This window comes from Python bivittatus, unplaced genomic scaffold (genome assembly GCF_059951505.1).
Source record: "Python bivittatus isolate LINGU-HERP-01145 unplaced genomic scaffold, Pbiv_v1 ctg000480_np1212, whole genome shotgun sequence".
Taxonomy (NCBI): domain Eukaryota; kingdom Metazoa; phylum Chordata; class Lepidosauria; order Squamata; family Pythonidae; genus Python; species Python bivittatus.
Window position 1 is genome coordinate 8926140 of NW_028277075.1, and position 23579 is coordinate 8949718.

General features: G+C 37.8%; 1 protein-coding gene across 6 annotated transcripts in view; it reads right to left on the bottom strand.

The window, feature by feature from the left end:
- Window positions 1-3800: 3800 nt before the first annotated feature.
- Window positions 3801-23579, bottom strand: part of ADCK1 (aarF domain containing kinase 1) — a 112933-nt gene continuing 93154 nt past the window's right edge. For 4 of the 6 annotated variants that reach the window (XM_088145271.1, XM_088145270.1, XM_088145269.1 and 1 more), the window contains 5 exons: window positions 19840-19956; window positions 10148-10297; window positions 9451-9648; window positions 8546-8739; window positions 3804-7268 (listed from right to left, as the gene is read on the bottom strand). In XM_088145271.1, coding sequence (XP_088001397.1) covers window positions 7100-7268; window positions 8546-8739; window positions 9451-9648; window positions 10148-10297; window positions 19840-19956 — 828 coding nt within the window. In that variant the 3' untranslated portion in view covers window positions 3804-7099. Of the gene's footprint in view, window positions 7269-8545; window positions 8740-9450; window positions 9649-10147; window positions 10298-19839; window positions 19957-23579 lie in introns of all 6 variants that reach the window. The other 2 variants (XM_088145272.1, XM_025169362.2) reach the window with 2 other exon arrangements.

The window sequence follows — 23579 nt, forward strand, 5'->3', positions numbered from 1 at the left end:
GATGTAAAGTGCAGTGCACTTTACCGAATGAACCCATAAGCTAAAATCCTTGAATTCAGTTTCAGAAAGGCACATGGGCCTCATCATCCAAATAGGACATTTCCCTGGTGAGAACTCATGGAGATGTAACAATGTGCTAGATTGCCTCTTTGAGATACTTCACTTCTTCTCAATGGGACAAAAACTGAGATGGACAGTCAGGCCCAGAGTCTCACCTGAAAGTCTCACCTGAAGGCCATATGTCTACTAAACAAGCATCAATATAATTATGTAGTGGGAGTAGGGGTAACTTTTTTTCACACTAAAAGGAGTGAGAATGGGTGGGAAAGAAGGTCTCTTCTCACCCAACTTTACTTCAGTATTTTAAATAGTTTTCCCCTGATACCCTAAGTTTGTCAAGTGGGGGGGGGGGGTTGCTGTTTTCAAAATTGTCCATGATCAAATATTTAGTACTCATGTCACATACAGTGGTGCTTAAAAGTTTGTGAACCTTTTTGAATTTTCAATATTTCTGCATAAATGTTATCTAAACTGTGATCTGTTCTCCACACAAGTCCTAAAACTAGATAGAGTTTTATCTAATATGTAGCTTTGGATCATTTTCCTCAATAAATAAAGGAACAAGCATAATGTTTTTGACTCATTTGTTTCATTGGGGTTTTTTTGTCTAGTTTTAGGTCTTGTGTGGAGAACAGATCACGTTTTAGGTCATATTTACACAGAAATATTGAAAATTCAAAAGGGTTCACAAACCCTTAAGCATCATCATAGCTCTAATCAAATTTGTAATCACTCCCAGCTGCATTTCACCAAATAACTATAACTTTGGGAGGTTTGGGAGGAGATGTACACATCTCCTATGATTCATCCATTTTGGGCCAGAAGATAGAGTAGATATAATAAATGTTGATTAAAATTATCAATTATAAGAGGAGGAGCAGGGGGAGGGGGAGGGGGAATTTATTCTATTTTCAGGGCTTAGTACTTTGGGTCATTCAATGAAACTTTCTGGCTGAGAATTCAAGACAAACAAAAAGCATTACTTCATATAATTTATGGAATACATTGCTACATGTAGTGGTTAAGGTCAGGCATTAGATTAGCTTGGAAATGGCACCAACAGAAAAACAGAAGTTGTATTTTGTGTGAACTGTTTATTGTCTGACCCACAAATGCTTTACACATTTCAAGGAGCTGAAGTGGAAATTCCTACTGCAACAAAAATTGCCTTATGACAATAACCTATCAGTGAGCATCCCACGCTTATTACTAGATTTTCTAAAGAATACAGCATGGTCAGAATGTATGAACTTATTAAATGTTATTTTAACAATTGTTAAAATTTGGTGCCAGTTTATTGAACATTCTTGTCTAAACTGATTGGTTTTTTTCTAATTAGTGCTTTATAAGCATTCTTTTCAATGCATGTATAATGACAAGTATGATAAAGAAATGTGTGCATGCTACAATTTAAGCATAACATGAAGAGCGTCCTGTACCACATTGGGCTTCATGATTACTAATGCTCCGAGACAGGCCAAAAGATCAAAAATCAAAGGACACTATGACTCTCCAGGGTGGAACAGGAAGCATTAGCACTTGCTTCCATGTAAAAATACAGTAGATAGAATTGTAAAACAGAACGTTCAAATTAGTCTTTTTGTAATCCTGTTTTCCTAGTGCCACCCTTAGATGTATGTCAGTGCTTCAATTTCCTGGAATCCTTTTACAGGGCATTTTTTTGCCTAATCAGGAGAACAAGTCAGAGAAAGAGAAAGGGAAAGCATCTAGGATATCTATTTAATTTTAGACTTACATTGGATTTTATACTATGTGTTTTTTTAGGCTATGGCTCAGCAGGATTCGCATATCTCAGAGATGAAAGGAATGGTTCAGTAGGCCACAACAATTCCAACTAAGAAATGCATGATGTGGCTCTATTTAGCATTCCCATCTGTGATGGAATGGACTTATGAAGGCCAGGCTCAGGGAGATACAGTGTGTTCTTAGCCCCCAGCAGGAGCGTGGGAAGTTCAAGAAGATGAGGCTGGCACCTCCCTAAGGAATTCACGGTGTTGTGGCTGGCTGGCTTGGGAACTTGGGTTCAGTCTGGTGAGATTCTGTCTTGAGGTGGAACTAATAAACGCAACAGAACTGTATTTGCATTGTCTCTTGGAGTTCTTTGGGCTGAACCTGACACCATCATCACCACTGGTATAAATATGGTCCAAAAATATTAACCTCTAGTATGCCCAAGATAGTTCAGTCCAGTGAGTAAATAAAGCTGTTGCAGGATCCAAAATCATCCAGGAGTTATCAGATAGTTATGTCTGATCAAAAGTGATGGAGAAACTCCACTATGAGGAACTGGAAGCAAGCAAGAGCAGACACTGATCCATAAGAGCTGGACAAAGCATCAGATCCAATCTCCTGCTCAGTGCAAGAATGGAAATTAAAGACTCCCTGACAGATACTTCTTCACCCTTGCTTGAACGCATCCAAGGAAGGGGAATTCACCACTTCTCTGGTAATTGGTTCTGCTATCAAACAATTAGAAAGTTAGGAAGTTACAGCTGGGAAGTTTTTTCTAACATTCAGTTGGAATCTGCTTTTCTGTAATTTAAACCCTTTATTCCATGTGCTGTGCTCTGAAATGATAGAGAATGGGTCTTGGCCTTCTACGTGCTAATTTCTCTGTATATGTCTTTAAAATGCAGTGTGCAAAACTGGATATATAGTAAGATATATTAAATCATGGATATATTAAATCATGCATTGCAGAGAGTGTATTTCCTCCCTCCATTATAATAATAGAACTCAGAGTCATTCAAAAAAGCAGAGGGAGGTTCAGGACAGATTGATCTTTGCACAGTATATAGTTAATCTGCGGGATTAACTACACACAATTTGGTGATGTCACCAAATTAAACAGCTTTAAATGGAGATTAGAAAATATCTTGGTAAAACTAACAATGGCTACTAGCCATTATGGCTAAATTTTATGTACAGAATGCTATCTGGGAGCCAACTATTTTTCTTCCATTCTCCTTGCAAGTTTTGAAAATCCCCTCTAGAAGGCTAGTGATGGAGTCACCATGCAACCTACCAAAGACTTCCACAAGCTCTTGCTGCCTTTCTCAGAATCAGGAAAACGGCATCCTGGGGCAAGCTCCGTCCCTTTGGGGCAGATGCAGATGGAAAAGGGGTGGAGCCTGCATTGCTACAAGTGAAGGAATGTCTAACAGATCCCAGGAAAGCAGAGGAGGAACAGAGACTGTTGCGAAAGAGACAGCCCAGCCCAAGGGAAGAGGGAAGCACGAGAATGAGAGCAACTCTGCCTTAATTATACTAGTGGAAGAAGTGCTTTCAAGATTCTATTAACGTTGCCCTACTAGCAATAAAGGTCTTTCCAAAAATCCAAGTGTCTCTTGTTTCTTGGGTTTGCCAGCCTCACAGGGCTTGACTTTAGTCTTGAAAGCCTGTCAAAGCAATTCTCCCACTCATCTTATACCTAGCATAATTAAGTAAAAGTTCCACTGAGTCTCTTTCTGTATACATGGTGAGAAAAGTTCTGATAGAGCCCATCTCTATGAGATTTACAATGTGAAGCAGATTTAGGCAACAGAAAGGAAAAAGAGGCAAAAATAAGCAAAGGTAGACTATGCAATTATTTTACAGCTTAGTTACAGTTGGAAAATACTATCAAGAAATGTTTCAAAAGCTGTCTTGAAAAAATGACTTTTGATTAAAATCTGAAGGAAGAATACAGTAGCTTACTGTATTTTAAATTTCTTTTAAAAACTGCACTGCCATCAGAAATATGCTTCAAACAAGTAAGATCTGCAAGTCATGTTTATTCTTGACAACAGTTAACATAATGTTCTTTGGCCACGAGAAGGAGTTAAAGGAGACACCAGGTACAAGAAATCCAAATAAAATAATATTCCCTTGAATTTTAATCTTGGAATTCAAAGCCTTGTGCAAATGAAAGACACCTGGAAAGAAATTCCTTGCAAACAAGAAGAAATTATTCCAAAACATGGAATAGAGAAAAAGTTCATTTTGACTAGTCTGACCCAAAATCTGAAGTGGACCAAAGTTATTGAAATAATCACTTTTTAAATAAGTAACCAGAAATGTAAATCTGCACATTTTTTAAAAAAAATTCAAAATTAGAGATTAATGTTCAAAATTACACTTTAATTGGGATTTTTTTAAATTTTTTATTTTTATCCGCACTCAATCGTTACCGATTCTGCAGCGACTGCCCGGACGAGTCCCTACAGTTTTCAAGGCAAGGTGTTTTGGAAGTGGTTTGCCATTGCCTCCTTCCTAGAGCAGAGCCTAGCTGGCAAGCACAGGAGGCGGGGTTTCCGTGGCTTCACGCCTTTTTCGGGCGTGCGCGACTTCCACATTGCTGGCAACTGCTCCCATCTCCTGTCCAAGCGCTGCCAGCATTTTTCCTCCCACCGGGATGAGAGTACCCATTTATCTACTCACATAAGTTTTCGAGCTGCTGGGTTGACAGGAGCTGAGGAGGAAGCAGGAGCTTACTCTGCTGCATGGAGCTGGGCTCGAACCGCTGAAGTGTCGACCATTTCTGGCCGGCAACTTTCAGCGTCATTAAGCCGCTGCGCCACCGCGTGAGTTAATTTCATATCCATATCATATCATATCAGTGAGTTAATTTCATATCCATACAAACCAGTTGTTAGAGGAATTCTAGTTCAAAATGTCTTCCTGGCAGGAAATGAATGTTTAGGAAATGTCTCCCTTAGGAGAAATGAGCAATGGTTGACCATTGTGTTGCTTGCTGGGAATCAACAGACCCATTCTAAGGATATGCTCCCTTCTCCCCATTTAGACCTCCTGGTTTCCCCAACATTATTCCAATTTCCTTCAGCAGGTGGCAATGGCTTTCTCAACATTTAACATGTAGATAAACTTTCACTGAAGGCTGGGTAATAGTTAGAAAAATAGTGGGGTCATATTCTGGGGTGAAGTATGTGCTCTGCATTCAGAATTTCCTAGGATCAAGCCCTGGTATTTCTAGTTAAAGGGATCAGATAGCAAGTTACAGGAAAGGTCTCAGCTAGAGACCCTGGAGAACCACTGCTGGTGAGGGCAAACATAGAAGCAAATAGTCTGACCTTGTGCAAAGCAATCTCCTAAGCCTTGTATAAGTTCTATGTTGTATTATGAGGACAGAAGGAAAATAAATAGTAACTGTGACTACATGCTGTTTTGTTTGGCAAAACAGTAAGATCAAGCTGAGCCTGGGGCTTTCCCCATATACCTTTCGTTTGTACAATGAACAAATAAACAGGAGAGATACTTGGCAATGTACATGATGGAACAAAGGATTAATGCTTAGAAGGATTTTACTGAAATTGGCATTATTGAGCAAATAACAAGTTCCACAGTTATTCCAGGAGTTTTAAATCAGATATTTTATTCTGGAGCTGAGTCAGGCAGGGTCCAATGGATGCTCCAACTAAGTTTGAATTTACTTTGTTTCATATTCCTGAAGACTAGAAATCTAACTGGTAGAATTTATTCAGCAGCAATTATACTCATAATTAATTAATCTCTTAATTAATAGGCCCATGGTTTGTCAAATAAAATGGTGAAATTACAGATCAGCTATACCTTCAGAAGTCTTGCAATATCTAACATGCCTAATATTTATATCCAAAGAAACAGTGTTTAAAATTTGGTTGCAACTTGTACATTTTTAATATTTGATACATAACTACTTCTGACCCTGTAGAAGATCTCACTAAGAACCTACTGCACATTTTTTTAACAAAGGTAACAAGGGGAAGCATCCTGTCACATAGATCAAAGTAATTAAACATAGATTTTCCATAGCTTCTATCTATAAGATTTTATTGATATTAGTTGGTTGAAAATAATTACTTAAAAATGGTTATATCCTTATTAATGCAAAACAAGGCCACTATTCCCTAACAATAAAATAGTTCCTACATTACCATACTGCTTTTATAAAATCTGAGACATTGCTAACAATGTATGATATTCCAGCCTTGATATAATGCATCACTGCAAGCCCTTTTATGTAGAGGTTTTGGAATAGTAAGCTCCATGTCCATGTTAGATTGTATGCTGTATTTACAATATTTTTTAATTTATTTATTGTTTTTCTCTCCATAGGGAAAATGAAATAAATGGAATTATTTCAGAGGGGTATTATTTGGATTCTCTGTAAGAAATTAGTATTTCCCTACAAATATACACACATAATCAGCATTTAACTTGTAAATGAATTCTGAAACAATAAGTCGCTATTTAACATTGTCTTCATTTTGAACATTTCAAAAGAGGCTCACGGTTCTGTGATTATAACAAAGAGAACATACAAAAATGACCCTAACTCACAATCTAAAAGTCAGTTGTGAAAACAGATCTCCAATCCTAGGCTTTCCTTCCCAAAACAGTTATCCATTCAATTATCCTGGCTTATAGTCCCTTGTCCATATGATTTCCATTTCATTTTAGCGCTCTCCATGAAAGGTGAAAATGTATTAATAGAGCTATCATGTAGTACACCAGCTTAAGAAACCCAAAGCACAGCCTTGCCTAACTTGATATCTTCAACATCATTTGAACTACAACTAATATTTGACTACTGGCCAACTGCAGTTATAGTCTAAAACACCTGAAAGGTAGCAGCTTGGGGAAGGTGACCATAAAGTACTACTAAAAACTCAATGGTCTTTGCAGATTTTAAAGTTGCATTTCATAATTTAATTGTAGGATTAGGTTTTCTTAATTGCCCTTTTTAAAAAAAATATGGCCCTATAAACATTAATTTGGGTTGTTGAGATTTCGCCTGGAGAATTTCCAGAGACCTACCACTTCCCTGTGCTATATTTGGAAATGCAAGTTTCTGACTTTTGTTCTAGCTGCTGTTTTGCATTTCTCACTTTTCCAAACAGGACCCTGCCAAATACAATGAATCTATAGCACCATGTATACATGAAGAAACACCAAAAACACTAGTGGAAAAATAAATAAGAACAGAATGCCACCATTGGGAAAGGCAAGACAAAACCAAGCCCAGCTTCACCAATTCATGTTACTTAGAATGGTGCATCCAACTTAAGAAAGCAATGACCCAGTTTCCCAGTTGGGACACTTTCAGCCATAGGAAGAGTTCATACAGGTTGATCTGCCACAAGCTCAGGGCCTCAGAAAGGGATATCTGGGCCTTTCGGAACAGGGAGTTACTCTTGTTCCTTTGATACCTGAGAAAAACACAAAAAGAAATGCATTAACTGTCACATAAACTAGCAATAAAACACTCAGAGAAGAACAATTTCTGAAAAATAAACTATTTTGTAATTTGGAGCTGAGTACAATAAATGCAGTGTCTACTGATTTACATAGTGGCTCTTCTCATCTGGGACTCAAAGTGTCTCTTTTCATCTCTACCTTTGCATTAAGCTCTCTGATTACTCCATACTTTATAGAAGAATGAGTGTAACAAAGACACCAATAACAATCCAAAGGAGAGGAAGAAAACAAATTATTTAACCTTGTCTAGAAAATCAGTGAGAGGAAGCACATAGTCTTCCACACTACTTTGAAGATAGGGATGGAGAAAACAGGTAAGAGTGAATAGGAGAGGACAGAAGATCGATTAAGATGGCAGGTAAAACAGAAAAATCTGCACAGAAAGAGCCAAACACCCCCAAGCCCCATTTCATATTCTTCCTCAAGTGGTGAATGGTATGTTATGTCTACAACTCCATAAGTCCTTTGCTCCACTTTAATTGAATTTCTTTATGTTGTTTCAAGATAACACCAGATAATAAATATCAGGGCTGGGCAAATGCTTTGAAAGAGGTACTTCACAACATCATGAAAGTTATACAAAATACTTTTCTTGTAATCAGTGAAGGGGCTGTGCCCTTTTCCAAGCTCACACAACTATTCCACATGCATATTGTTTCATTTGGAAAAAAGGGAAGTGAAATAGCCGCACGTGCACATGTTTGTGTAGATAGCTGGGAGGAGCTACTTTAATGATTTGGAGAAGTCCGACATACATGTCCCCTCATGTAGCAAAGTATCTCTTTTGAAGTATTTGCATAACTCTAATAAATATTATATGACTACTATTGTCTACTGCATGAAAAAATGTGCCAAGCCTATTTTTGTAGCTTCAGCTATTCCAAAGTCATTGGATACAGGAAACATATAGTCAATTAATAGTTCAGAATCCTGCTTATGGGGACTGATGGATAAACAGTTAGAGGAGAGCCATGGAACACTGTTTGTATACCTGATAACTGCAGTGACATTATTGTATGCACAAAGATGGAAAGATTTGGCAACACCTACAATGGACGAATGGTTGATAAAGATGACAGAACGTGCTGAAATGGCTAAATTGGCATGTTTGATTATAGAAAAAACCATATCTACATTTATTGGTGACTGGAAACCCCTTATGGACTTTTTGCGTAAAAAAGAAAAAAGAATCCGGTTTATGGTTATGGTTATGGGTTTGGGGACTCACACAGAAACAGCTCGTATGCAACAGCGAGACATATTGAGGAAGGAGCTGGCATTAGCCCGTGTCTGCAGGGCAGATTCAATCCCCCTTAGCAAATCGTTGGTCTTCAGCAGCAGCAGCATCTGACGAGGAACGTTGCTGAGAAGCTTAGTGATCTGAGGTAAGTAAGTAGCAGCGTTGGTCCGGATTTCCACATCCTGGAATAATCAGATTAGAAATGTATGGAAGACAAGGAAGGAAGAGATTCACCTTCTAAGCACTGTCAGTACTGTCTACTGTGATCAACAGAAGATTTCCAAGGTAGTCAAGGTCTTTTCAAATAGAAATGCAAAATCTGAGAACTTTATGATTACACAAAGCATATGCTTTATCTATGGTTTATGTCTCCTTTTTAAAAAGAACCTTAGAATCTCCCGTTTAGTAGTTCTGACGGCATTTATTTACTTACATGTTGGATTTCTATCCCACTTTTCCTGAGCAGCTTATATAGGAGGGTTCCCCTAATTTTATCTGTGCAAGGACAATCTCCTGAGGGGAGCTGAGCTCAGAGAGAGCAACTGGCCCAAAGTCATGCAGTGAGCTTCAGGGCTGAGTCGGGATTTGGACCCCAGTTTTCCTGGTCCAAGCCTGGCACCTTAATTATACTATATTAAAAAATATAGCACAAGAACTGGTTTACACCAGTAACTCAGTGAAAGGCAGTATGCATTTTATGCAGAAAACCCCAAGTCCAATTTTGGGAATGGCTGATCCCCAGTGTGAAACTGCTATCGGGCAATTAGAAGAGAGCAGACTCTCTTTAAAGCAAGCTGCTAAGCAGGCCTATTGTTCTACCTGAGATAGCAGCGAATCTTCAGCATGGCATTTTTGGGTGTCACTTCCTTATCAGGTATCCCAAGAAAATGTACCTCTTTAGTTGTGACAGGCAACCGATCAATGCCTCTGTTGACCGATTCCCAGGAACGTGCAGTCAGCATGCAAGCAAACAGGGGGTACAGGTCACCTGCTCCCAGGCGCTGGCTATATTTTTTTATCTGCTTCATATCTGCCTTGATCAGGGCCTGCCAAAGTTGGCAGTAATTCAAGCGGAAGTTGTCCGTCAGGACCTTAAGAAGAAGAGGAAAACAAGGCACAAAATGTTGTTAAATAGGAGTTAGGCTCAAGAACAGATTGTACTTGGAGGAATTAAATGGCCTGGGACACTTGTTCAGTGCCAATAGGGACAGCTGACTACTACTGCAGTGGAACACTGATGAGCATGTGTGGCACCTCTCTTATATTCTACATTTAGCCTCACACTCCAAGTGAAATATTAACACTGTGCCTTCTTTGTTGTGCCTTCCAGAGCTGTATTTGTCCAACCCTCTGTGCCCATGCTTCAGACCCTCTCTCTCCAATATGCTTGTTGGTTTCTTTTTGGCTTGGCTGCTCTTGGCATTACCACAGCATCTATCTCCTGCAGGTAGAAAGGGCACCTCATGGGAAAAGCCTGCTGTTCGCTGCCATAGCAAAAAGATTCCTACCCACAAGTGGTCAAATGTTGCTGCTTAATGACAAAACCAGCCTTAATTATCTCTCCATCTGTTTGTCCAGCCAGCTACATACCTGATAGAGTCCATGGTCCAGAAGTATAATGTGCGACTTGCCTGTAGTTGGACACTTCCTCACCAAGACATTGCCAGGATGTGGGTCACAGTGCACAAAGCCATTCACAAAGATCATTTCACTGTATATCTTTCCCAGGTTGCGAGAGATCTGAGGAGAGAAAAGGAGGCGATGCAAGACCCCAGCAAGCAACAGTACCAGGGGCATAGGACTATAACCTTGTTCAGATCAATACCACCTATTGGCATGGCAGAGAAGTAGCCAATGCTGGCAAATTCCTTTTTATGACATAAGATATACAAGAGAAAATGACAGCATCCAACTAACATATGTGCCTTCAGAGAAAGGATTTAAGGTATCTCTCCCTCATCTGGGTAGAGCTAGAACCATGCTAGCAGAAATGTAAACATGTTAATCAAAATTAATCACAAAGAGCAATAATAAGAAGCGCTATTGGGGCCCAGGGTGTGGACAAGCAGCATATAAATCACACATAAGTTGTGTGGGTTGCCCAAATCTTCCTATGAATTTCCTTATTTAGTAAGGAGGGAATGCTTGTGCATTGTGTGTGCATATGCATGTACATGTGAATAGATACAAGTGAGTCAATTATCAGAGAAGATGAAAAATGTAATTCAATGTTTATGGAAGATACCTCATTGAGGAAAGTTGTATGTGAGCATTCTTGCTCAAATGTATTGTTGCATGACCATCCACATGCAGTTGTGAATCTGAATGACAGCCTATGGCTAAAGTGTTATCTGAAATGAACTGTAAATCTATGCCTGCCAGAGACTGGAAAATAACACTTTCCAGTAAAATATGACTCAAACGTGACTCTGACTGCATTTACTTCTTTTGAGTTTGCCTTCAAGCATGAACAGAATCCAATTGGTAAAAAAAAAAAAAAGATGGATGTCAAAATATTACAGAGTACTAATGAAAGGAGGAATGCTCATTTAATTAGGAAACGGCAGATGCAATATTTAATTTTCTGGACCAATTGCCCAATCAGCATGAAGTAAGGAAACTTGAATTTCATATATACTGAGATGAAAGAAGAAGCTGGGGTTGCTGTGAATTAAGAATAAAGCAATGGAAAAATAAATTAAGTACCTGATTTTTTAAATCTCTTCACTTACAGTATGTCTACCTCCACTACAAACATACTTTGTTTATATAAGCAGTGTAACTAGCAGAGTTCCCCCCCCCCAAGGAATCCATAGTATGATCAGGTTATAATGAGAATTATCCATAAGCAATCCATCCCACCTACTGCTCACCCCCCAGGTTTTGTAAGAAAAAAGAATGTAACAAATAAATGTGTACCAAAAATAACACATCAACTTCAGAGTGCTATTTATTTCATTATATATTATTTCAAAGTTTACCCTATCTTTCCACTGGTCACACACGGCCAGAAATCACTCATGTGCTACCACGGTTATGGCTTATAGAACTGTCAGTACCATCCACACAATTAGTTAATTACCTTTGTTAAATTTACCATACCTCATCTATTCCAGTGCAATGATCAAAATGAGATATGAGGACTTCTATATATATACTTGACTTCAACCTCTCTCCAAACATTCCAATAGTTTTGAGCACATATCCAGTTGTTTAGCACACCTGCTATATGATTGTGAATATTCTTAGGCATTTCTACCTGTTGCCTCACATCAGTATTCCCGTTTCTAACAGTGAAAGACTTCTTATCATAATATAAAATTATCAGTATTTCCCTATTTCAGTATTTACATGAGACAGTGAACAAGCTGGTTAAACACATTTTAATCTAGTGTGTGATATGAACCCAGACCACAGAGTTATTTTGTGGTTCACTATCTTGTGTGAACCCATAAAACTGGATTAATAACTAAAGTATGATTAAGTATGTTGTGTGAACACAGCCAATGAAAGAAGCTATTATTTTAATGACTCTTTAAGGTCAGCTAAGATAACTAATGTATATAAAAAAATGTTCCTAAAGAATAATTATTCAATAATCGTATACTCAGTACTTTGTGATTGGTTTGCATATTGTTTTCCCCTTCTCAGTGGCCAAAAAGATAGACAATAATAATTCACAGGTAACTCCTTGAAAAGGAAAAGATAAAAAGATGGGTGAGCTAATTTCAAAATATGTTATTGATATTTTGGAACTCTACAGTGCTGGTGTTCAAATGTTAGGGTGGATTATCACAACAACTTAGAAGGTATAGGGGAGAAAGGGAAGGTTAAGTGTAACTTAAGCCATGCCTCCTAAAACTATGGAAGTAAAATTCTACAGAACATCCAGATTCTTAAGGATTTGCATTGAGTGCTGAATCTTTCTGTCTAAATTATCAGCACTAAGATCATTCTCATTAAGGAAATTAAAAAAAAAAAAAACCATGAAAGCAAGCAGTGCTTTTAGGATGATACCACAGGGATGTGCTATGAAATTACCATAATCGCAATGTATATTGTATATCGAAAGGTCTGTCTGAAGCAGTGCAACAAGTCTTTTAGGTCATAGGGTACATTACTTCTGAGGAGTACAGGCACAATCTTTGCAGAGGAAGGATTGTGTTCAGCTTCTTTTAGCCACCACCCATGTATAGGGAAACCATCTATGACTTTTAGCATATCTTCTTATATATGGGGTTCAACCCTGAGCTACACATACTCGCTTATATATGGCTTTGAAGCCAGTATCCCATTCTTTGGCTCGAACCACAGAAACTAGTTTCTTTGTTTTGGATTTGTTTTTTTTAAAGGAAGTCAAGTAATGTGGACAGATATGTTCAGTTTTGACCTGGAGGTATTTCATGATACCCATCTCTGGAATTAAATTGATGTTATAATGTTTTAATCTCCCTGCCGACCATGGAGCAAGTGGTACAAGATGGGATCCTACGTGCCTGTTTATTCCTGTCTATTCCAATTTAGAAAACATGCTAACTGTTGGCTTTAATTCAGCCATAATATTTGCCAATTATTTTAAGGAATGGCGACACTAACTTCTATTGATCTCATTAAAAGTAAAGGTCGTGATGTAGCTAATTTCTTAGGGCTTGATATTACCTCCTCAGGCCAAAAGAATAGCATTGATTTTAAAACCTTAATCGAAGGTTAATTGGATTAGTAAACATGCTTTTTAAAAAAAAAAAAAACACCACCACTGCAGGCCCCCAGTCACACTGGTGTGAAATTAGCAAAGGCAGTGCAGGATGTAGGTGACTGAACATGTCAGCTTGCTCCCCATCACAACTGGGCAACACCCTGTATTAATGTCAGCACAGGATTTCATAGAAAAGACAGTAAGAAAAAAATGAGGACTTACTCTTTAGGAAAGCTAGAGCCCATAGAGTTTGGGTTTGGATTTTTGTTTTTGCTCTTTGGTGCAAAGTTACATAGATTTGTTGTGCATTTGCAAAATGTTTGGCTGAGACTTTAGGCTACTTTATAGCTAATAATTGGCCACAAATTTGATTGGACACCAATAGAGGAAAAAGCCCATTTCTAAATTCTAAGCAGCAGAATGTTTGGCTTGGTCAACACTTTCAGTCAAATGAAGTGGAAACATTCTGAAATAGCTAAGTGAACCGTACTATTTCAGATTGCAGGGGATAACAGCATTTATGTATGCTACCACAAATAAAATACAAAAAGAAAACTAGGATATCAAGGAGAAAAATATTCTAGAAAAGTAGCACCTTATTCTTCTGATGATACACAACCTATACTTAATGGTTCTTCCATCTTACTTCATATTGACACACCTAAGATACTTCAATTTGAATCAAGGTGGTCTTCTACATTCTCCCATAAGGAGTTAAGAAGAACACTACTGGAGCAAACCAAGGAACTATGTAAGCCAGTATTCTGTTTCACAGAATGACCAACAGATGCATCCAGGAAGCTCACAAAGAAGACATGAAGGTGATAGCTTTCTCACCCTGTTGTTCCCTAGTACCTGGTGTGCCTGAAGATAGAAATTAAACATAGTGGACAAGGATTCCTATTATCCCCATCTAGCATGACTATTGGAAATAATGGGAGCTGTAGCCACTTGAATGTGAGAAAGATTAGCTTTGAATATCATGATGTCATTAGATAAAATTATCTGACTCCATGGCAAATGGCTGTGTCCTACATCTTCTGCCAAATTCTGTCTCTTGGAATGCTGAAAAAGGGATTCATCATTACTAGCTGAATGGAGCAAGTGTACTTTAAATGATTTCTGACAAAGAAGAATACCCTATATTAATGGGAGTGGCAGATCATTTTTCCTGAATTCCAGATATGGCTTTCTAAAGGCCAGTGGATAAAAATGCCTCCAAGTCCTAACAAGAAGAATCTTACCAGCTATTTCCAATAAACTCCATTCATATTTGGAGGGCTGATTTGAGATTTTAAGAAAAGAGTTTTTAAGACAGAACAAAGGGTAGTTGACCATTTATTTATAGAGAAAACAAACATGTTGAAAACATTGCTCTGAAGAACTGACATGCCCAGTTCATAGTCATTACACAGGCAGGCAAGGAAACAGAGTATAGTTATAAATGCAGATCACATATGGCTGCGTAAATTCAGTTTATTTTTTTACTATTGGTATAATGATTGTTGCTTAGCATGAATAGTCCTGAATCCAGCACAAAACACATAAAATTATTTATAGGATTGTAGCAGCTAACTGATGGCAGCTGAAAATTACAGGTTCTGGCAACCAAATGGAATTTAACTCATGGGCATTGGAGCTGTCCTAATCAGTAATATTGAGCATTTTTCTAAGAGTACACAACATGCACAACAACATCAAAATGTACAGAGGTACTATTAATGTAGTGTGGAGGTAATAAGGTTATATGCAGAACAAACTAGAAATTTTGGTAACCAGATCAGATGAGCAAGATCCAAAGAATGGACCTCTTGCTGCATATATCTGAAAACAATAGTTTGCTGGCCACGTATATGATGGCTGAGACACAAAACAAAATTTACAGAAGATTAAATGCTAAATTCTTTGCTTCACTGACAATGGCAAAGCCTTTGACTGTGTAGATCATGCCAGAATGTGAAACATATTCAGGATAAAGGGCACACCAAACCCCTTGATTATTCTTCTAAGTAATCTTTACAATGAACTAAAACTATTGTAAGGACTTAATTCTGAGAAATATTGGAAGGGTGGGAGACAAATATGCATATTATTCTCATATCTGTTTAATTTATAAACCAACTATATTACATGAATGGCAGGATTGGAAAGTTGACAGTCACAGAATAAAAACACTAGCAATTTATAATATGCAGATGATATTACTTTGTTAGCTGAAGGTAATGAAGACTTAGAGTTCCTTATGGGAGTGAAATGAAAAGTGAACAAGATAAAAAAATAAAGCTAGTATTAAGCCGTGTGCTTAATCTTAATCAATTTACAGTTGATGGCAAAGAAGTGAAAGTGATAGATAGTTCTGTCTTCCTGGGCTCCAGAATACAGATGGACAATGTGCTGGGAAGTACAGAGGAAATTAATGCTAGAGAGGAAGGCAATGACAAATGTTGATAAAATCATGAAGGTAAGGATGGTTCACTAACAAGATCAAAATAAGTCTGAGAAAGAGCAAGGCAAAGAATATAATTCAACTTATGGATGTGGGGATAGTTATCAAAAGTATCAAGAATGCAAAAACACCAATCAATCAGATTTAGGTCGCATTCAAATATATTATGGGAATAGTCTTGAAAGAGCTATGAGTTGTTACTAGAAACAAGTCAAAATAATGAGCATTTGTCTACATAGTCATCACCAAATTTGACTCAATGGCACCCAAATAATCAACTTAAGGTTAAACAATGGAAATTGGACTAGATGTTTTTTCCATAAATGAACAGCAGGAAGAACCCAATTCAGAGCAGGTTCATGGGTTAATGGCTTGGGATTCTTAACCTTTTACCCCTTGTCCTTTTCGGATAACTGGGATCTGCTATTTGTACTAGAGAAATAGCTATAAAATGGTGGTTTCCCCTCCACATTCTCAGTTTTGAGTGAGACTGAAAAGAGGGACAAAGAGTTAGACTCACTATTTCCCACCAAAAACCAATGTTCTGATCTGGATTGAGTTTGATATTTTTTAAAAATCTTGCATTTAAATCCTATTGTCTGACCCTCACTGGGAGTTTTGGGAGTTGCCAAAAGAATAAGTGTGGCAGGGAAAGCTGTGAATTTGCTACAGGCAGTGTCTCTTCAGAAAGTTAATCTTAGAAATCTAGATTCCTTGCACAAGCTTCTTCTGTTAACTATAAAACTAGCTGGCAGCCAACAGCTAAACTTGTCTAGTTTTTGATGACTCTGCCAATTTTTCCCCTTATCTTAGTTAAAAACATTGCCAACAATTCCACTCTTTGGAAAAAGGTAAACACTGTCAAGCTGCAAGAAATGGAGACATTTCTGTATTTTATGTTAAGGTTCAGCAATTTCTTAACAGCCTAAGCACTTATACATTCATCTGATAGTCCCCCAACCTCACCCCAAATCTGGAGAAAAGGAAACCTAGCTACCTTAAAATTTTATTACATGAATCATATACATCATAGCAGGTGGCAGCAAATAGACAGCCATAGCCGATCTTGAAAAGCTACCTATACTTGGCTATAATATAGCCAAGGCCATAAACTAGGCTAAGAAGAAGTAGAAGTATACTGGAAGAAGTTAATGGTAAACCATTTCCATACTGATGCCAAGAAAACATGGAGTCCAACTCAATCCAAGGGAGACTTTAATTTTTTTGTTCCAACACTGGCTTCTAAAATATTTGATGCCCCAATCCAGACAGTTCCTTTCTTAAAATACCTCATTCCCACAAATCCTTGGTCTTCTTTTTCCTTTACTTTCCTCACTTTCTACGTTCAGTCTCTCCACTTTCCTCTTTTTCTTAGTCTCCCAGCTACATTCTCATTCTAGGCTGCACGCAGACACATGACCAAGAAACTGTTCCACAGTCAGATATTTCAATGTTTGCACTTGTCTTTAGAAATCAAAAGCTTCTCTGATTAAATGCTATTATAGTCCAGCACTTGGACGGATCCACACAGATTAATGTGCTTTGGGGCAGCTTTAACGATAATCCTGCTACAGATGGCATAAAATAAATGTCAGTAACCTAGTTTGAAGGGAGCTTTCACCTCAAGGATCCTTTCATTAAGAGGAGAAAGACTCAGGCTGCTTTTTAAGCATCTTTTGCTTGAAAAAAGCAGAGTACATAACAGAGATCTTTCTCCATCTCTCCCAATTAAATATGACAAAACTTTTCTGGGGTAGAGTGGTATGGTTATAACCATGGCTCCACAGTGAGGCTGCATGTTTGCCTTCTCCAACTGGGCCTGTTCCAGATGTGTTGGACTTCAATACCCAGAATGGCCTAAGGTTGCTATAGCTCAGCACTAGTACACAAGTTTCCAGTTTAATCCTCAGGACCCTGAAAAAGCAAAATTAATCTCAACATGGCTAGGAAAAATTACTACCAATCCCAACAGATTGTGCTGCCTGGATAAAAAGATCAATGTTTTGACTTGATATAAAGCAGCTTCCTATTTTCTCCTAGCAACACTAGAAAAACCTGCAATCTCTTAGCATGCATAAAGTTAACCTCTATTTATTTACTATATTTGTTAATCAACTCCAGAATATAATTGTACAAATCACACTGAAGACCTAATACAAAGCAAAATTAAAACAATAAAAATACTGCATATTCCAGCCTAAAAGCTTAAAATGAACGTTAGTGCTAAGAAAGACAGTTATGATGTAGTCATGCATTAACCACGTTTTTAATAATGAAAATAATAAGAGGATATTAATAAAATTGTGCAGTGTTCATATTCTAAGAGTAAATGACATACATGTTGCAAATCTAAAACGTATACAAGGAAGGTATGAGACATCTTATTGAAAGTACAGAATAGAGGGAATACAGGCAGAAAATCTGTTTGATCCAGATGTTTGACTACAACAATCCCTTGGCATAGAATAAGAAAGGTTCAAGCCAGTTTACTGGCTTAAATATTGACAGCATATTTTCTCATACAAAACACTGTCCTCTGATATGAAAACTACCATCTTAGAAAGCATAGTTATGGTACAAAGCATCCAATCTGAAGAATTCTTCTTTTTAAATCAGTTCTACCACAGTGACCTAAAAGCTGTACTTTTCTTCATAGCAATGAACAACCACCACTTAAAAGGGATAAAAAAAAATAATTAGACAAGGGCAACACAGAGGTTGTTACTAAATCTGCCCTCTGACACAAGCGGCTTCTGTGATCCCAAATACTGAGACTCAAAGCACACACACACACAAGCAATAGAGGCATAAGGAAGCAGTGAAGCAGTTATTGTACATGTCAATTTTCCTTTATGTTACTGCCAATTAGTGTATTAATGTAATTTGGGAGTGCTTACTTACCTTTGTGAGCAATTCCTTCTAGTGAAAAGTAGGAAAATATATAGATGTAGGCTTTTAACAGATAATGAATGTGTAACTTGACTTCCCCTTTGAATTTAGGCTGGAATGTATATAAATGATGTTGAGTGACCTCTGCCACAGAATAAAAAGTTGATGGGAAGGGAGCATTGAGGCTTCAGAGACAGACAGATTAAGTACAATTGATTTTATGCTGGAGCTCTCTGATAGCTAGTCAGCCAAATGGCATTTTGACGCTCATCAATAGAGCACAGGGGGAAAAGCAAGCAGCACTAATTCAATCAGAATTCACTGACTTGGAGGGCAAATCTGACAGGCTCAATTTGCCCTATTTTTTGCATATAAAACTAAGCCTCTTCCCCTGAAAAATCACATATACTTTAATCCTCAAACAGCCAGCCACACGCACCCTGTAATCGGGAACCGCATCAGGCTATGAAATATGACTGCATCTGGAACAGAATGTGACATCTCTATGCATATATTTCTAATTAAGGTAAAGGTGCAGGACATATAGTAGAAATCATACTTGAACACCAAATCTGCATGTAGAACTATGTGGAATTGTGTACTTCGTGTTATAAGCCATAAATTGTGCCACAGAGAAAAAAGAGTACTGAAATAGTTTCTACTACCAATTATACAATCTTCAGCTCCCCTCCTCCCTCCACTCAGTTCCTCATTTTGCTCTCTGCTCAAATTTTTTCTGGCTTCTTCCTGAGAATAATCACATCAACAATATAGCTAATCGGGAGTCATGTAATAAATAACATGACAGTCTAACTTATTTAAGTCAACCTGTTTTGGCTAAGTCACAACATGATTTAGACTCCTTCTATGACTGCTCCTCTCTACCCCATGGACAATTTACATAAGGACAGTTAAACCACACTATTGCTTTCAATATATGTGCGATAATGGTTAGAATTAGTAGTTTCTGTGAATGAATACAATTACAGTATTGTGCTTAAAAGATTAACTCTGTTGTAGGTTAATCTTCTGAATGTATGTTTTAATTCTTTTTAATAATGCAATCCTTAGGTAAGCCTTTATGTCTTTATTCTCCAAATTTCATTAACTCTTAAGCTCCTAAATACTGGGAACTCTCAACTTTAAAGAGCTCAACTTAAAGATCCCTTTAGATGTCACCACTGTATACCATAAAGAGCACATTTTTGGCTCAGCTCCACTGGCTGCTGTCATGGTCAAAGGGAATATTACCTCACTGACATTGATGCAGTTTCTCTCCATGTAGTCCTTGTCATTCACTTGTCCACCTTCCATGAACTCCATGAAAAGAACGCGTCTTGTTGAAAGCTCCCAATAAATTTTTGGAACCTGTAACAAAACACCAGACTCTGAAGAATATTAAGGGAAGCAGAGGAAGCTAAAACTAGACAAACCATCTTTTTTTAGCATGAGATATGAACACTTGAGGAGACTGGTCCTATCTGTCTTGGAAATATGAATATGTAAGTAGATTATTCCGGCTCAAATTAACCTTTCTCCATTCCCAGCGGAACAGATACAGGAAATAGTTAAAAGAGTTCAGAACTGGAAATTCTTCACCATCAGTAAATGTAAGAAAACAGTTATAAAGTACTGCATATTCCCAGCCACATACCATTCTGCAAATACAGTGCAGTTTGGTAAAGGGAAAACAAGAGCTGACACTAGAACCCAGAAACTTATATTCAAATCCAGGTCTGCCTTGGATAACCTAAGCTCAGTGGTACAGCATTTGCTTTGTATAACTCCTCAGTTCAGTGCATAGCATTGTTGGTCAGAAGAATCCAGGGACTTGGCCTCAAAAACTGGCAAGCCACTGCTAGTCAAGGAAAACATTACTGGCCAAGATGGAACAACGGTCTCACTTAAAGGCTGGATTCATACAATATATTAGACTAAAATGTGGTTGTCTAGTTATTGGCTCACTATATTGAAATTACTTTATAATTTGGTGTGTAGTAAGATCCAAGGCAATTGGGTTGATGCAATAACCTATAGTTCACTTAACCATAGGATAGCATGTTCTGCGAACACTGCTATCATAATCTCAAATATCATATGTATAGAATTTCATGGAATTATATGGTTAGAAGAGACCATCAAGGGCAATCTCTTGCTCACTGCAAAAATCTAAATTAAAGCATTCCTGATAGATGGCTGTCTAATCTCTGCTGGATCCCCTCCAATGAAGGAGAGCCTACCACCTCACTGGGTATGTTTATGAAGATTCTCAGTCATCCAGGTGGAATTGTCTGGAGGTTGAGTCATGGTAACTGGACTTCTTTTCTTTTCAGCAGAGACGTTTTGCTACTTGAAGAAACATCTTCAAGAGACTGAAGAAGCTGCTTGGACAAGTAGCGAACTATCTCTACCAAAAAGAAAAGAAGTCCAGTTGCCATGACTCAACCTCCAGACCTCACTAGGTAATTTGTTTACCTGTCAAATTGCTTTTCCTGTTAAGAAGTTTTCCTAACATTTAACTTGAATCTGTCTTCCTGAAGCTTACATCAATTATCCTTTTATTCTGGAAACAGAGAAAATAGTTCTTGATTTTCTTCTGTGTGTCATCTCTTCAGGTACTTGAAAAGTGTATCTCCCTCGGTCATTTTTTCTCAAGGTTAAACATACCCATTTCTATCAGACTCACCAGAGGGCATGATATCATCAAAACTCTGTGCTGGTTTATTTAAGCCAGCTGTTAATCAGCACTCACCTCACAGGCATGTTGGGAGTTTAACTCTTCTGTCTATATCAAAGGCAGGAGAAGAACTATATCTTTCCTGCACCACCTTTAACATGGTTCTGTAAGAAATCAGCCATCCCACTTTGTCTTACAACAACCTTTCGTGTGCAGATGTAGCCAAGCAGACATGCTCCATATATAAGCCTCCAGGCTATTACATCAGCACTGGCAGAGAGTAAACAACAATGTTTTGCAAATATGAGATTTCTTGGGAGATTATTAAGCCCCTCTTTGCAAATGCAATGTCTTTTTTAGGTGTTACTGGAGCATCTATCAATGAAAAAAGGGTCCCTTTCCCCCAACAACTAAAGCAGACAAAAATATCTCTTCTATCCTACTGCCAAACAGAAAACCTATGGTCGGAAAACTGAAAATGTTTCTGATAAAAGAGTATCTCTTTTAGAATGAGGAATGAAATATTGTCAAAACTACATTTTCAATTTTAATATAATATTGCTATCATTAGCTCACCATGTGAGTCATCAGAATAAATAAATTGAATTGTAGTAAGACTGTAAGATTAGCAATATTAGAATTGCTAGTATATGTTCAAATTAGATAGTCAAACAAGCAATATTTTTCCACCTTAGTGTTAGAAGTTTCAAATGTTCCAGAATTTAAAACAACTCAAAAGGGTTAGATTGAAACTGGGACATCAGCTTTATATTAGAAAGCCTCTGTATCCTCCTAGGTTCTGGAGGAGGATGAACGTTGCTTCATAACTTTCATATTGACAAACACATTTATGGATTCTAGACTCAGATAATAAAAACTTCCTTTTGTTGAGAATCTATATATGCAATTATCTGAGTAAGTGTGAGGCATTTAGGCCTTTTAAGTTTCACAAGCATACAAAATATAATATGTTATATGCAAATTAATACAGAACATACGTTCTTTAAAGCAAATTTCTATGCACGCCCTCTCAGAAAAAAATCCTATTGAGTTCAGTGGGTCTTATGTAGCCTTATAGAAGTTGGGAATTTAAGGATTGAGAAAGAAGAAAAAACCAGATATATTTCAATTCAGATGTTGGGTTTTTTGTTGTTAACGGCTGGTGATAAAATGTGGTTCCAAAATTGCAGAAATTATAGATCTGTGGGCTAGAACTCTTCAGTATTTTTTAATCTGTAAGCTCTTTTTTTCTCTAGGATACCTCACAGAAAATTTCCAGGATCTCTATAGCACATCCAGCAGTGCAATATATATACAGCATAATTCAGAGGACATGAAGAAAGGTAAGGATCTTTTTATTCCAGCCTTGCTCAGAATTATCTCCAAATTCCCTTTTTATTTTTCATTAAAAAAAAAAAGACAGTACAAACTGATTCCTGATGCTAACAGGTTTTTCCCTGCTGTTACTATGCACTGGCCCTTAAATCTACTGATCCAAAAGGGCATTGCTTATTTTAACCCTGAATCAATACTTATCCTCATTTTAAAATTTACAACAGTCAATGGCCCTTACTAAGCTTTGTAAGTCTCAGTTGTACAAAATCATAGTCTTTGGCAAGCTTAAATTATGCACAGACATTGGGCCCTAATGCCCGCACATGGAAACAATTTATCTTTGGCTTTACAAGCTTAACTGGGTTCACAGTAAGAAATCCACTTCCCTGCTGTGCTGTAGGTTTCCTTCCCCATCCCTCAAGAAAAAAAAAATTATACAGGAACAGAACACCCTTGCTGTCTTTGGGGTTGATGAAAATGTCTTGGAATCGACAAGTTGGACAGGGGAAATCTATTATTTAGCCATTTTTGCAATAATTTGTTATTATTCCCTGAATCGATACTACAGCGGCTCTTTCACCCAGCAAGGATGTGATTGGCGGTCTCCATGGGGATTTGCTTCACACTCTCCAAGTTGTTACAGCAGCCATGGACATAGGCACACTTGTGATAAACATTCACTCAGAATGAGCCATCAGCTTTTGGCCTTTTCTGCCCTTTAAAGGCCTGTTTGCTTTAGCATTAGACATGGAAAAGACTACAGTGGAGCATTCCCAGGCTCTGTTCAAGATTGAAAATGGCCAGGCCACATATACAGCTTGAGAAAGGTGGGGCAACTCTACCCAGGCTGCTCAAATCCAGATGACCACTAGGTGGCAGCAAACAGCTTACTCTCTCTTGGCTGCCAAGTAGTGGCTTTCCAGATGTATTCATTGCAGGTATGTAGCCCTAAGAGAGGGGCTCCACCCTGTTCAGTAAT